This window comes from Macaca fascicularis, chromosome 13 (assembly GCF_037993035.2).
Source record: "Macaca fascicularis isolate 582-1 chromosome 13, T2T-MFA8v1.1".
Taxonomy (NCBI): domain Eukaryota; kingdom Metazoa; phylum Chordata; class Mammalia; order Primates; family Cercopithecidae; genus Macaca; species Macaca fascicularis.
Window position 1 is genome coordinate 21,071,018 of NC_088387.1, and position 14,098 is coordinate 21,085,115.

The 14,098-nt window shown below is 41.3% G+C and overlaps 1 gene segment (V, D, J or C); it reads left to right on the top strand.

Moving 5' to 3' along the window:
* The first annotated feature begins 10,394 nt into the window (after window positions 1-10,394).
* On the top strand, window positions 10,395-11,249 carry LOC135966783 (immunoglobulin kappa variable 2-28-like). The segment is given in 2 exon segments: window positions 10,395-10,469; window positions 10,834-11,249. Coding segments are annotated over 2 exon segments (450 nt in total).
* The last annotated feature ends 2,849 nt before the right edge of the window (window positions 11,250-14,098 follow it).

Sequence of the window (14,098 nt, forward strand, 5' to 3'; positions counted from 1 at the left end):
CGTCTCGGCCTCCCAAAGTGCTGGGATTACAGGCTTGAGCCACCGCGCACGGCCTGTAATTTATTTTTTATGATTCAATCAACTTGATTTTATTGAAATATCTTGTTGCCCAAAATATATGTATCATTAGCCAATGTTTTGAAAGATCATGGAATCGGCTGTGGTTTGGTGTTGTGTTCTCTAAGTATCAGTCTTGTCCAGATGGTTGATAGCGTTGTTCAAGTCATCTGTATCTGCACTGGCCCATGGGGCGGGACTCTTTGCACTTCAACTCACACCTGCTGCAGACCTCTTTTCTACCCTTGGTCCCACTCACTACTGCAGAATTTCATGTCACCTGGTGGGCCAAAGCTGTATTCCATGGGGTAGAATATGTAGCCTCCAGAAACCAAAAAAGTCCTATTTGTGGCTTCCTTGTTTGAAAGACAAGGACACACATTACAAACACTGGAGTAAAATAAATATTCCTGTAATTCTGAACTCTGATTCACTCTGTCTTTATGTTACATGCATTACAATGGCCTTATTCTGTGTCTGCACTGGCCCAAGGGGCTGAGCCGTTTGCAATTCAACCTGGACCTGCTGCAGAGCCCTTTTCTACCCCGAGTCCCACTCATGACTGGCAGAACTCCATGTCACCTGGTGGGCCAAATCTGTATTTCAAGGGGTAGAATATGTAGCCTCCAGAAACCAAAAAATTCCTATTTGTGAGTTCCTTGTTTGAAAGACAAAAACACACATTAAAAACACTGGAATAAAATAAATACTCCCATAATCCTGAACTCTGGTGCGCTCCGACTTTATGTTACACGCATTACAATGACCTTATTAATGGGGACACCATTTAGTGGCATCTGATGGCAGTTGTAGAGACGAATGCCCATATTCAAGGTGCAGGGCAATGCCAGCCAGGGGAAATCAGCCTTCCAACCACAGCCACGATATGCCTAGGCAGCCACAAAGAGTTCTCAAGTCATTTTCTGATCATTTACCTGGTCATGGTGCAGTATCTGGACTTGCTCTCCAATGAGGAGGGTCTAAAATTTAACATTGTGATGTCCTTGATTCTGTTGCACCAACTTTCATCTAGTCTTTCTGTCAGCCACTCACAAGGGCACTCAAGTCAAATTCTCTGAAGATGTGACTGTCTTTTTCAAATTCTAGAGAAAAGGTTGATTTTAGATTTGCCTAGCAAATTAAATATTTTAATGCCATTAATATGGTCATTTAAATGGTATCCTTCTCTCAGTCTCTCTGCAAATGTTAACCTGGAGCAAATTTCATAACAGGTTTCTCTTTATTTTCGTTTTCCTCTACAATTTCTGAGTAAGATGACCTACTCTGAGAAAACCTATGAAGTAAGTTTTAACCCAAAACAAAATCATTATTTTGAAATTTAATACCATCACAAGCCAGAGACAAAAGATATTGCTCTTGCTTTATGGCTTACTTAGGATTATTATTGACTCGTAAGTATTTGCTTTAATCTTCCATAAAATCGAAAGGTTTATTCCTTTTATTTTGCCTTATATGAATAATTGTTGCAAAAACAGTTTTTCTTCGGTAACAGATTTGTATACCCTCTTATTTTCAGTTTTAATTTTCACCTAGGGCTGCTAAGATTCCAGAATACCAAAGAAACCATTTTCTAGGGGAGGATGTTTCTAATTTACTAGGGTAAGACTATTAAATATGAGTGAGATCCAGCTAAATCAGTGTCGGGCAAGAGATTATGCCTCTAGTCCTTTGTTAAACACGATCATTTTATACCTGACGACTCCTGGGAAGTCAGAATTTATTTCTTTTTATTGCTAACCCTTCTTCTTTTTTTTTTTTTTTTGCTAGTAGATATTTTAGAAGAGTTAATATCTAGAAGTTTTCCAACGTAAGGGCAATTGGCTCCTCATACAGCATTTACACTTTGGTGATTCTTAGTTCCTGCCCAAGTATGACCAAATAATAATAAAGTTCACCACCATGATGTGAGCTCCTCTGCTTTTACAAGGCAGAGAATCAGCATTTCCAGTTGTTGATGCAGATACTACATTATTGTTGTATTATTATTAAGACAAGGAATGGCATTAAATTATTAATTCAGCTAGTGTTTCTTTTCTGTTCCGAACTCTTGATTTTTTAACAGGAGATGAAAGAAAGAGGTTAAACGAGAATTTCAGTTGATTTTAGAAATCAGTTTAAGTGGTTTACTTTGATCTCTGATTTTTCTTGAGTGTCTTAAATTTCTTTGTTAAAAATTCACATGAATATTTTATTGGTTCTTGAAACTACTTAATATGAAATAAGAAGCTATGAATGTGAGAATTCTCAAATTATGTTCTCATTTTTTCCTCAGGTAAGCTCTCTTACCTAAATTAAAATTTAAAATGTATTTTCCTTTTTCTTTTTGGTGTATTGATACAAATTCTCAGTGATGTATAAATGAGCCAAACATGGCCTGTGTGCCCTTGCCCTTATGCTGTTTATTTTTAAACTGCAGGCCTATTTCTCTGTGGTCTGTGCCAAATTCAAACTGTACAATCCAGTCATTTCAAAAACAGCCCAAACAATTAGCTTCTTAGTCATTCAGAAAACCTCATATACATATGAAAGTAATTGATACTCCGCCGGTTGTGAAAACCCCCATCCACTTCTGCCCTGGGAGCTCTCTAACCCAGAGACTCCCCACTGTGTAGCTGTGTGACATCCCCTAGACACAAAAGCCCCTTCTCCAGTAAATCCCCATCTCCACCTTCTGAGAAGCAGCCCTGGCACTTTAGCCTGGCCAGACTCCTGCCATGAGGGACTTTTCCCTGTAAACCCAAGAGCTTCACCTAATAAGTCACCTGGCTACTGTCCCCCTGTGGACTTCTTCTTTTTCTTGACCAGAACCCAAACTAGCCAAACCCCCCTCAAACAGGAAGACACTTTCCACCCCACAAACACTGACTCCAGCATAATGGACACAACAATTCTACTTCCAACGCTATCTTGCCAAGTCTTAAAAATAATACTCTTGATTCCAATTTTATGGACCCCTAAATAACAGCATCAGGCAAATGAGATGCAACTACAATAAGCCCCACCCATATCAGCTGCTCCTCATTCAGGTGACCATGGTCCAGATCAGAGACAGAGGCCTGCTCCCCAGCTAGATCCGAATGGAGGCTGTTCTTACACCTTCTAATCTGTGTCCACTGTGGAACAACCAGCTTACTCTCTTATCGAATAAGCCTTGGGATAACATGTTAACATACGGAGAGAGAAATTTCTGTTCTGAATTAGGAATATTATTGTTCAAGTAATATAGGGTAATTTAAGAGCCTTTTTATACTAAAAAAGAGTGTTTACAACATTTTTACATTTTGCAGATATGTAAGGCAATAGATTGCGTGAAAAAATAACGAATCACAGTGATAGACTTTCTAGTGATATATCATTTTCATTGAAAATTGCAATACTGTCTTAAGTTCAAGATTCTTAAGGAATGCTTTATAAAAATAGCATTTTAAAGAACCAAGTTTGTGTAAAACAAAATATGACACATTTTTATTGTTATTCATTTTCCCATAAATCAAATGTTTATATTAAATAATAAATAGAACTAATTCTTCATTGAACACCTTTTTGGAGTAATCCTTCAAAACTAGCAATAAGATGGCTATGGTATTAGGGTCGTTATATTTTGTACGTTTTTTCCTTTCCATTTCTGCTACTTCTGACTTTTATTGTTGTGATTAATTAGGAGTCTGATATTTGTAAAACCAGGAACCTGATTAGAATTGGTCAACATGAAAATAAGAAAAGTGAAATACACAAATTTATAAAATGTGAAAAAAGGATTAAAAAATTAAATAGTTCTATGTGAGACATTTATTCTAATTCTGCCTCTTAGCTACAGTTTGATATCATTGACCCAGATTATTATCATGGAGTTCACCAAGTAAACGTCAATATTATCTTTACTCAATTATCTTTTTCAACCCTGTACATAAATATTATTTGGTACATTTCTCAGAAGATATTCTGACCAAGATTTCCTTTGAAATCTTACCTAGAAAGGCATTTGTTTGTTCGTGTTTCTTGGCAACATGACTTTGTGTTAAATTACCAAAGACTACATAGTAATACAAAGCAATTTTTTAATTGTTTACCTGCCCACACTTTTTTTCTGAACTATGTCTATCCTTGTGAAGGGATTTGATGTAGGTACCACTTTTCAGGAGCAGTTCAATAAAATGTTAGGCACATCTCTGAAAAATGAAGAGTTCAGTTGTTTCCCTATCTAATGATCAGCCGTGTGGTAGACTGGCATTACTGAGTTGTGACCATTTTCACATGGAAGCCCAGGAAAATGGCAGTTATAGGTAAATTTTATGCTAAGACATAAAACTGTGGATCCAGTTCTTGTTCTTCTTACACAGAGTATCTCCATTTGAACTGCGGGTTCAGGGTTACAGCTGCACCACATCCAGGCTGGGGGAGACTCAGGATTCACCCAGAGTTGACAAGAAACAAAGTCCTCACAGGACCCGATTCCTCATGACCAAGGAGACCGTGTGGGAAGAGTTTCCCTGAACAGCACACAAAAAAACGTAATGCAAAGTTGTTTCTTGTTTGTTCTGTATCATTATCCTAGGAAATTCTTCTCTTAATAAATCCCTCTGGTTAATCTCACATATGTGAGATAATTATGACAAGACATATACCAGATTGCTATAATTGGTCACCATCAATTTTTTATTCACTGCCTGAGGCATGGAATTCTTTCCTCTTACTTAAGTTGCATTATGTGCTTTCTAAATGCAAGAGACACATATCATCCTTTAGGCAAAGGCCTTCGAGAGAGCACTCTTATGCAGATAAATCACCAAGTACCAGGGGAAGGCAGATTCTAACATTTGCCTCTAACGTTTTTGAACAGTTATCCTGGTAACAGCAGATTCCAGATAACTCTTGAGCTGATGGAAGTCTCCCTTTTTATTTGCAAGCACACTGCCCTGCCGTGCTTGTGAGAAAGCAAACTCTTTCCTTCTCTACGTGAGCTGGGCGAGAGCCAAGCAGGATGGCATTCATCTCCCAGAGATTCATCCTAAACACACATTTTTACTTTGTCATGATCTTGGTGCTCTCTCAGAGTGGCACACCTATGTGTCTTTGTTCATGATCCAAATTTCACAGTTAGATCTTCTTTCCACGACTATAAGCAAAATGGATTTTAGCTCTATTTGTTTTTCTCCAAGGCACATTTTATATCACATTGCTCACAAGAAAGACCTGCCCCAACCACTGGCTCTTTCCACCTCACTACACCCACCAGGGCATTTGCATGTTGTTTCCTGGGGAGAACCTTCCCTTGGAGTCAGATAAGAACTCAGCTCTAACTTCGCAGTTACAGATCAGAACTGCTCAGTTCACCTTCTCAAGATGAGGTTCCCTGCTCAGTTCTTGGGGCTGTTAATGCTCTGGGTACCTGGTAAGGACAGAAGGAGAGAAAGGAGGAGAATGGGGTAGGAGGGTGTGCTCTTGGAGGCTCCTCAGTCTCTCAGGTTTATTCAAACCGTATGTTAAGGAGTATGTTCTAATTTTCAGGGAAGGGAATTTATACTTTTTCCTATGAATAATTAGAAACCATCTCAAAAGAGCAATGACCAGTGCTCTAAGATCTTAGAAAATAAAAAAGTTCCTTGTGCTTATTTTAATGTATTTTAGAAAGTCTATTATTTATGATATGAATAAAATTTGAAAAAATATTAATCATAAATTAATATCATAACAGAATTTCATGAAAGTCGCTCATAATATTTGTAGCTTATATTGCACTTCTTTCTCTTTGTTTTAGGATCCGGTGGGGATATTGTGATGACCCAGACTCCACCCTCCCTGCCCGTCACCCCTGGAGAGCCGGCCTCCATCTCCTGCAGGTCTAGTCAGAGCCTCCTGCATACTGATGGAAGAACTTATTTGTATTGGTACCTGCAGAAGCCAGGGCAGCCTCCACGGCTCCTAATTTATAGAGTTTCCAACCGGTTCTCTGGAGTGCCAGACAGGTTCAGTGGCAGTGGATCAGGCACAGATTTCACACTGAAAATCAGCCGGGTGAAGGCTGAGGATGTCGGGGTTTATTACTGCATGCAAGCTTTACAAACTCCTCCCACATTGATACAGCCCTTAACAGAAACCTCCCTGTTTGGATGGCCCAGCTGCCCACGTGTACTGCTTATCTGGGGAGCAGCTCAGCAGGGTCTTTGAGTCTGCAGAGAGGAGTCTGTTGGAGAACTCAGGGCAGAGCTTGCTGCTGAGGACTCTGGCCCATGAGAGCCTCAGCTGCGCCTCAGTGTCACATGGCAGCACTCAATCAGCTGTTACAGCCTGGGGTTGGCATCAGCAGTAGAACTGTTCAGATGTTTCAAGTGTCCTAGAAGCAACAGCTCTGATGAAGGGAGAGTGAATGAAAGCTCATCCTCACCCTCCCTGTCTTGCACACATGTGTCAAGTACATTTATTCAGCAGAACAACCAGACAATGGAACAAATTAGTGCCAACTCAAGGGGAATACATGTTGGAAATAAACAGCTCGAAGTTGAGTTTATTCAAGTTAATACTTGGTAACATGGGAAAAGTATTACTTTCTCACTTTCCGAACATACTATCTCCTTTATCACTTAACTGCCCTTTTCATTAACATGTTCGAGAACGCATTCTATGCAAGCTGCTCTCAGGGGAGTATGGCTAAGAGTAGTCAGTAAATATGTTAGATTGACTATTCATAGACTTTGTAGACCCATTGCGTATATAAAATCCTCATGCCAAATATCTTAAATTTGATTCAATTACCATTTGTTCTGTGAAAAGGAAGTTTTTGCAATTACAAAAGTGAACTCAGAAAATAAAAAATCATAAACTGGAAGATGGAGAACAGAAAGTTACTTCATTTACTACAACAGAAATGCAGAATGAATACAATATGTCAGTAATTAGGTTGCTGTTGTATTTTCCTGATGTGAGTTGTAGGATCTCAGGCCTGTCGTCTTATTTAATTACGGAAAAGTATTTCAAGTGTGGACACTCGTTACTTTCCGGAGTATCTGGAATGATCTACGGTAGAGAAGCTACTAAAAATTACATTAAAAAAGAAAAAGGTGGCTGTTTTTGATGATGGGTGACTAGAGGTAACCAGGAAGAGCTGCTCCCACTGAGAGAAACCAGACCGTCAAGTGGACCAGCACACTCCAGACAGATCTTTGGGAAGAAGACTTTTAAAGTGGAAACAGGGAGGACACATCCTGGGCTGGAAGGGGAGGAAGCTGGGAATTCTGTGTGAGGTTTCTGAATACCAGGACTCCTTCCTGACCCTTAGTGGCCCCTAGGGAAGGGGTAAGTGAAACAGGCATGGAGCATCCCACACTTGCCATAGACCTCCATAATCCTAGCTGTGGAAAAACCTATGACCCCCGCAGACATTGGAGTTGGCAGGTAGAACCCCCTGTAGACTGGGCAGAGAGAGAACTTCAGTCCTGCATAGAGCACAGAGTGCTCGGAGTGGGAGAGGCTGAAGTGGAGTGTGACCATGGGCACCAGCCCCCGACAGCCTGCCTAATTTTTTGTATTTTTGGTAACAGGGTTTCACCATGTTAGCCAGGATGATCTCGATCTCCCGACCTCGTGATCTGTCCGCCATACTTTCCCAAAGTACTGGGATTACAGTCATGAGTCACTGCGCCCAGCCCCAAAGAAGATTTTTAGCCGTTCAGAGAATGCTTGCTTTTCATATCACAGAAAACCCCATCCACATCTGTTAGCAGTAGGTAAGATAAGCCCCAGGTTATGAAAATTGGAAACCACCCCTGCCCTCTGGATGTCTCAGACCCAGATTAAGCTGTTCTCTGGCTACCCCTAGACACAGAAGCCCTTTCTCCAATGTTCCTTCACCTTAGGAGTTCCCTTGATCTCCACCTTTTCTGAGTAGCAACCCCAACATCTTTGATTCTAGACAGTCTCCTGCTGTGAGGGACTCCTTTGGGCACATCTCTCAAAGCTTCACCCAACAGTCATGTGTGCTACTGCCACCCGACGGACATCGCTTTCTCTTTGATCAGAACCCCAATTTCTCAAACTCTCTGTGAACAGATCCACACTGTCCACCCGACAAACACTGACTCTGGCGTAATGGACACAATTCCACTTCTGACACTGACTTCTCAAGTCATACAAATAATACACTTGTCTTCCATTTTATGGACTCCAAACTAACAGCATCTGGCAAGTGACATGTAGTAAACCCCACCTATATGAGTCCTTCCTCATTCAAGTGATCCTGGTCCAGATGAGAGAAATACAGAGGCCCGCTCCACACCTGGATCAAATGGAGGCTGTTCATCTACCTTTTTATCTGTGTCGCCTGTGGAGCGACCAGCTTTGTCTGCTGTTTGAAGCCTCTGCATACTCTACTAACATTCAGGACAGAGATTCCTGTTTAGAATGAAGAATATTATTCTTTAAGTTTAACAGTATAGGGCAATTTCAAGGCCTTTAGTATAGGGTTACTTCAGAGCCTTTTTATTACTGAAACAATTTTTTACAAGCTTTTACATTTTCAGATATGTAATGACAAGAGATTATGAGATAAAACAACCAATCCCAATGGTAACCTTTTTAAAGCTTTGTCATTAATTTTCAAAGGAAGCAACAGTACTCTCTGAAATTCAGCACCGTAAAGAATACTTTGTAAAACTAAGATTTTGAAGAATTGACTCATAGTAAAAGCATGCCTGATAGATTTATTACTGTAATTCATTTTCCCACAGTGCAAGTTTCTATATAGAATAGTGGGTGGAACTGATTATTCATTTAACACCTTTTCAGACTAATCCATTTATACCAGTGATAAGATGTACCTTAATGTTCTCTTTTAGATTGTGTGTTTCTTTTGTGTGTTTACTTTTATTTTTCTTTTCAGTATCTGATGTTTCTAACCCTTTTAACTATTATGATGAATTAGGAGTTTGACATTTTCAAGGCTAAGAACCATATTTGATCTGATCAGCATCACAAAGAAGAAGTCAATGCCAGGCACAGCGGCTCACTCCTGTAATCCCAGCCCTTTGGGTGGCCAAGGCAGGTAGATCGCTTGAGGCCAGGAGTTCGAGACCAGCCTGGCCAACATGTGGAAACCTCTTCTCTACTAAAAATACAAAAATTAGTTGGGCATGGTGGAGAGTGCCTGTAGTCCCATTGACTCCAAAGACATGAGAACTGCTTGAACCCGGGAGCCCGGGAGTCGGGGTTGTTGTGAGTGGAGATTACACCACTACACTACAGTCTGAGTAACAGAGCAAGACTCGGTCCCAAAAAAAAAAAAAAAAAAAAAAAAAAGCACTCAAATACATAAGATTTGCAAAAAGTACTCGAAGAAAACAATAAATACAAATTTAAATAGTGAAAAATGATACATTTATTCTGATCCTACTTTCACATTACAATTTGATGTTCTCAATTTAGGTTACTGCCATGAAGATCAACATTTTAAGGTCAATATCATTTTTACTCAATTTTTTTTTCACCAACTATGTTAAAACATCTATGCCAGTGCATTTCCCAGAAGATAATCAGGAGGAACTTTGTGTGGAATAATAATACCTAGAGCTCTGTTTGGTTTTTCTGGTGTGTGTTCCTTACCAAGTAAATCAGACATTGTATTAAATCATTGAAGATTACATAGCACTAGTAACTATTCTTTTAATCGCTCCCAGGATTTTTGTTTTTTTCAGGACAGTGACAGTCCTTGTGATATGATTTGATGCATGCGCCATTATACAGGAGCTGCTAAATTCAATATTAAGCACATCACTGACAAATGAAGAATACTCAGGTTGTTCTCCTATTATAACGATCCGCTGTGTGGTAGATTCATATCCCTGAGCTGCGATCATCTTTCAATGAAAACCTAGGAAAATGTCATCCATAGTACTGCTGACCCTGAGACTTAAAACTGTGGATTCAGTTCTTGCTTTTCCTACATAGAGAATCTCCTTTTGAACTGTGGTCTCATAGCTGTGGCTGTGCCACATACAGGTCCGGGGGAGACACGGGTTCACACTCAGAGTTGACAAGAATTTGGAAGCCCTGACATTCCTATAAAATGTTACTTGCCCAGAATTGAAACTTTCAAATTCAGGTCCTTCTTCCTACTCTACTGATGAATTAGATTTTCTTAGTTTCCCACCAAAGGACACTTTCTATCACATTGCTCAAAGAAAAGACATATCTACCCCCCTTCACCCCCACCCAGTGGCTCTTTCCACACCACTGCACCCACCAGGGCATTTGCATATTGTCCTCTAGGAAGGACCTTCCCTTGTGAGTCTGAGATAAAAGCTCAGCTCTAACCTTGCCTGATCAGGACTCCTCAGTTCACCTTCTCACAATGAGGCTCCCTGCTCAGTTCCTGGGGCTGCTGATGCTCTGGCTCCCTGGTAAGGATGGAAGGAGTTGAGGGAGGAGAAGAGGTTTGGAGGGTGAGCTCTGGTGGCCCCACTGATTCCCATGTTTATTCTAACCATGTGTTAAAGGAATGTGGCCTATGATCCAGGGAGAGGAATTTATATTTTGCCCTGACAATAGAAACCTCCTAAAATCAGTGCTCTGAATAATATCTTGAGAAATGAAAGAGCTCTTGTGCCTATTTAATAAAGGGGTCATTTAAAAAGTTTGTTTTTATGATATGAATACAAGTTTGTAAAACTAAAACATTAGCTATAAATCAACATCATAAGCCAAATCTCAAAAGTTGCACATTATGCTTTCACATAACCTTGCACTTCTCTCTCATAATTTCAGGATCCAGTGGGGATATTGTGATGACCCAGACTCCACTCTCCCTGCCCATCACCCCTGGAGAGCCGGCCTCCATCTCCTGCAGGTCTAGTCAGAGCCTCCTGCATAGTAATGGAAACACCTATTTGCACTGGTACCTGCAGAAGCCAGGCCAGTCTCCGCAGCTCCTGATTTATGGGGGTTCCAACAGAGCCTCTGGAGTCCCAGACAGGTTCAGTGGCAGTGGGTCAGGCACTGATTTCACACTGAAAATCAGCAAAGTGGAGGCGGAGGATGTTGGGGTTTATTACTGCGTGCAAGCTATAGCGTTTCCTCCCACAGTGGTACAGACCAATACAGAAACCTCCCTGCTGGGGTGTCCCAGCTGCTCACTTGTCTGGGGAGCAGCTCAGCAGGGTCTCTGAGTCTGCAGAAGAGGAGACTGTTGGAGAAGTCAGGGGCAGGGTTTGCTGTTGAGGGCTCTGGCCCATGAGCGTCTCAGCAGCACCTCAGTCCCACATGGTCAAAGCTTTTTAAGTTTTCAGGCTCATCACCACCCTGCCTGTCTTGCCCACATTTGCCAATTACATTCAGTCAGCATAACAACCCGAACATAGATGCAGTTTAGTGACAACACAAGTGGAATCCATGTGGAAAGCGACCAGCTTGGGGTTTATTTTACACAAGTTAATACTTGGTGATAATACTTGGAATTATTGAGAAATCGGCATTTTCCCACTTTCCTTACTTTCTGTTTCACTTTACCACTCACACTAGATCATAAACAACAGAACTGTGGTTAAGAAACAGATTAAAAAAAAAAAAAAAAACTGGAGATGGCAAAAAATCAAGGGGTTGTGTGCATCTCCTCAACAACAAAATGATGTTTGCAGGTTTCCCCTCCTTCTTTTCCATTTTTGCTGCAAAGAAGCGATTTCACCAGCTCCCTGTCAGAGGTTACATTTGGAGCGTTTATAAATAAAACTTTAGGCAGTTAGTGCTGGATTCTGGGTAGGGTGGCTGGAGAGTGGGTCTGAATTCCAAACATAGAGGAGGTCAGAGTGAGTCATGGAACGACTGTGGGTGTGGGAAGAAAAGATTTAGAACTCAGACCTTTGGCCACAGCCTTAGGAACCGAAGACTGCAGAAGATTTATCAAGGAATAGGAGACAGAAGAGAAGCTGGATAATCTTTTGAGAGATGATGATGGAGGTCCAGGTGGAAGATGATGGAGGATGCATGGGGGTGAGGCAACGGGGGTGAAAGTAGGGGAAGGGGTCAGATTTGAGAAAAATTTGAGATCAAGTAACCTTGGCTCCACTGCTGTTAGTTTCAGTGTTCCCAGTACAGTGTGCTGTACATGCAATAAAAATCAAAATTTTTTTTTTATTTTTTTCATCATTATTTATTTTCATTGACACTTCCCCTCCACCTGCTGGTGTTTAGGAAGAAGACTCCTTGTTTCCTGTTAGATTTTTTTTTCTAGTAACCAAGATTTTGCCTCTACTGCATATTTCCCTTTCCTAATTATCTTTCTGAACAGAGATGGCCCAGGTGCTTCACTACTGAAAGTCTAAACCTCTTATCCAAATCCTTCAGTCTAGTGTTTTGGTCCTTTTCTTTCATGTTATTTTCTTGTTTCTTTGTCATCACCTTAGCAATAAAAATATCACTTTTTTTTCATTTGACTCCTAGCTATCACAGTTGAGAACTTAACGAATCACACTGATTACCTTCGGAACAGGTAATAGGCTTGTAAAGTGGTATTGAGAGATCCAAGTCCACGTGCTCAGGAAGCTACATGAGGAGCCAGGCTCTGTCTAGCACAGGGGCCAGTGCCTCTCCCAGAGTGCCCAATCCAGCTGACTCTGCAGAGTCCCTCTGTGTTGTTATGTCACTCACTGCCTTCTGTAAGTGAGATATTCTGATAAGGATCCCGGTGGATCCTACTGGAGTCAGGGGCCACCCATACCCTCTGGGGGGGCTGAGGACCACAGGCCCCTGAAGACAATCGCAGGTCTGGAGGGTCTTAGCCCATGACTGTCCTCTCTAGAGACAGCTTCTCCCAGATGGCCAAGGGCTGCCTATGGCTGTGTCCTTCCTTCTGCACGATAAGGGGGGCAGAGCAGGTCTCTAAGCAAACCCTGAGCAAGGCCATCCTGTGTGTGTCCCTCTGAACTCTGAACTTGGACATAGGTGATGCTGGATTCACTTAAAGAAGCAAAGCGATTTATGATCATGGGAAAAGGGGAGAGAAAAGGTTGGCAGGAGAGAGAGAGCTCACACTTGTGATGTGTGTACAAGACCAACACTGAGAGTTTAGTATTGAGTATAATCCTCAGGTTCTGTTCTATGGAGCTTATAAATGTACCTTATGTGGGAAAAGTGTCTTTGGAGTTGTAAATTAAGGGTCTTGGAATGAAAAGATTCTCGTGCATTAACCAAGTGAGCTCTAAATGCAATCACAAGTGTCTTTGGAAGAGTGAGGTAGAAATAGATTGAACACAGACAGAAGAGGAGAAGGCGCTGTGATCGCAGAGACAGATACTGAAGTGATGTGGCCAGAGCCAAGGAAAGTTGCAGCCACCAGAAGCTGGAAGAGGCAAGAACAGACTCTCCCAGAGCCTCTAGAGGACCCAGCCCTGATTACTCCCTGATCTTGGCCTGGTGAAACTGATTCTGGAATTCTGGCCTCTAGAACTATGAGTGATTACACTTCTGTTGTTTTATACCATTACAGTCTTGGTAATTTGTTATAGCAGTCTAAGGACTCTGATACAAATGTGACTGTGTTAGAAAATCCATACTTGGCCAGGCCTGGTGGCCCATGCCTGGAATCCCAGCACTTTGGGAGGCCGAGGCAGGCAGATCATCTGAGGTCAGGAGTTTCAGACCAGTCTGGCCAACATGGTGAAACCTTGTCTCTACTAAAAGTACAAAAAAATTAGCTTGGCATGGTGGCATGTGGCTGTAGTCCTAGCTACTCAGTAAGCTGAGGCAGGAGGAGGTTGCAGTGAGTTGAGATCATGTCACTGCACTCCAGCCTGGGCAACAGAGCGAGACTCCATCTAAACTGAAAAAAAAAAAAAAAAAGAAAGAAAGAAAATCCATACTAAAGGTAGTATGATGGCTTGCAATCTCCTTGTTCAATTTTCTAATGCTAGCTATAAATGGGTTAGTGGGAGATTTTATAGTGGAAAGTATGTACATGAAATTTCACAGTGTATAGAGAAGTATCTGTTAGGTATAGAGTAAGTGTTGATAATTGTTCATTGAAAATGACCACTGA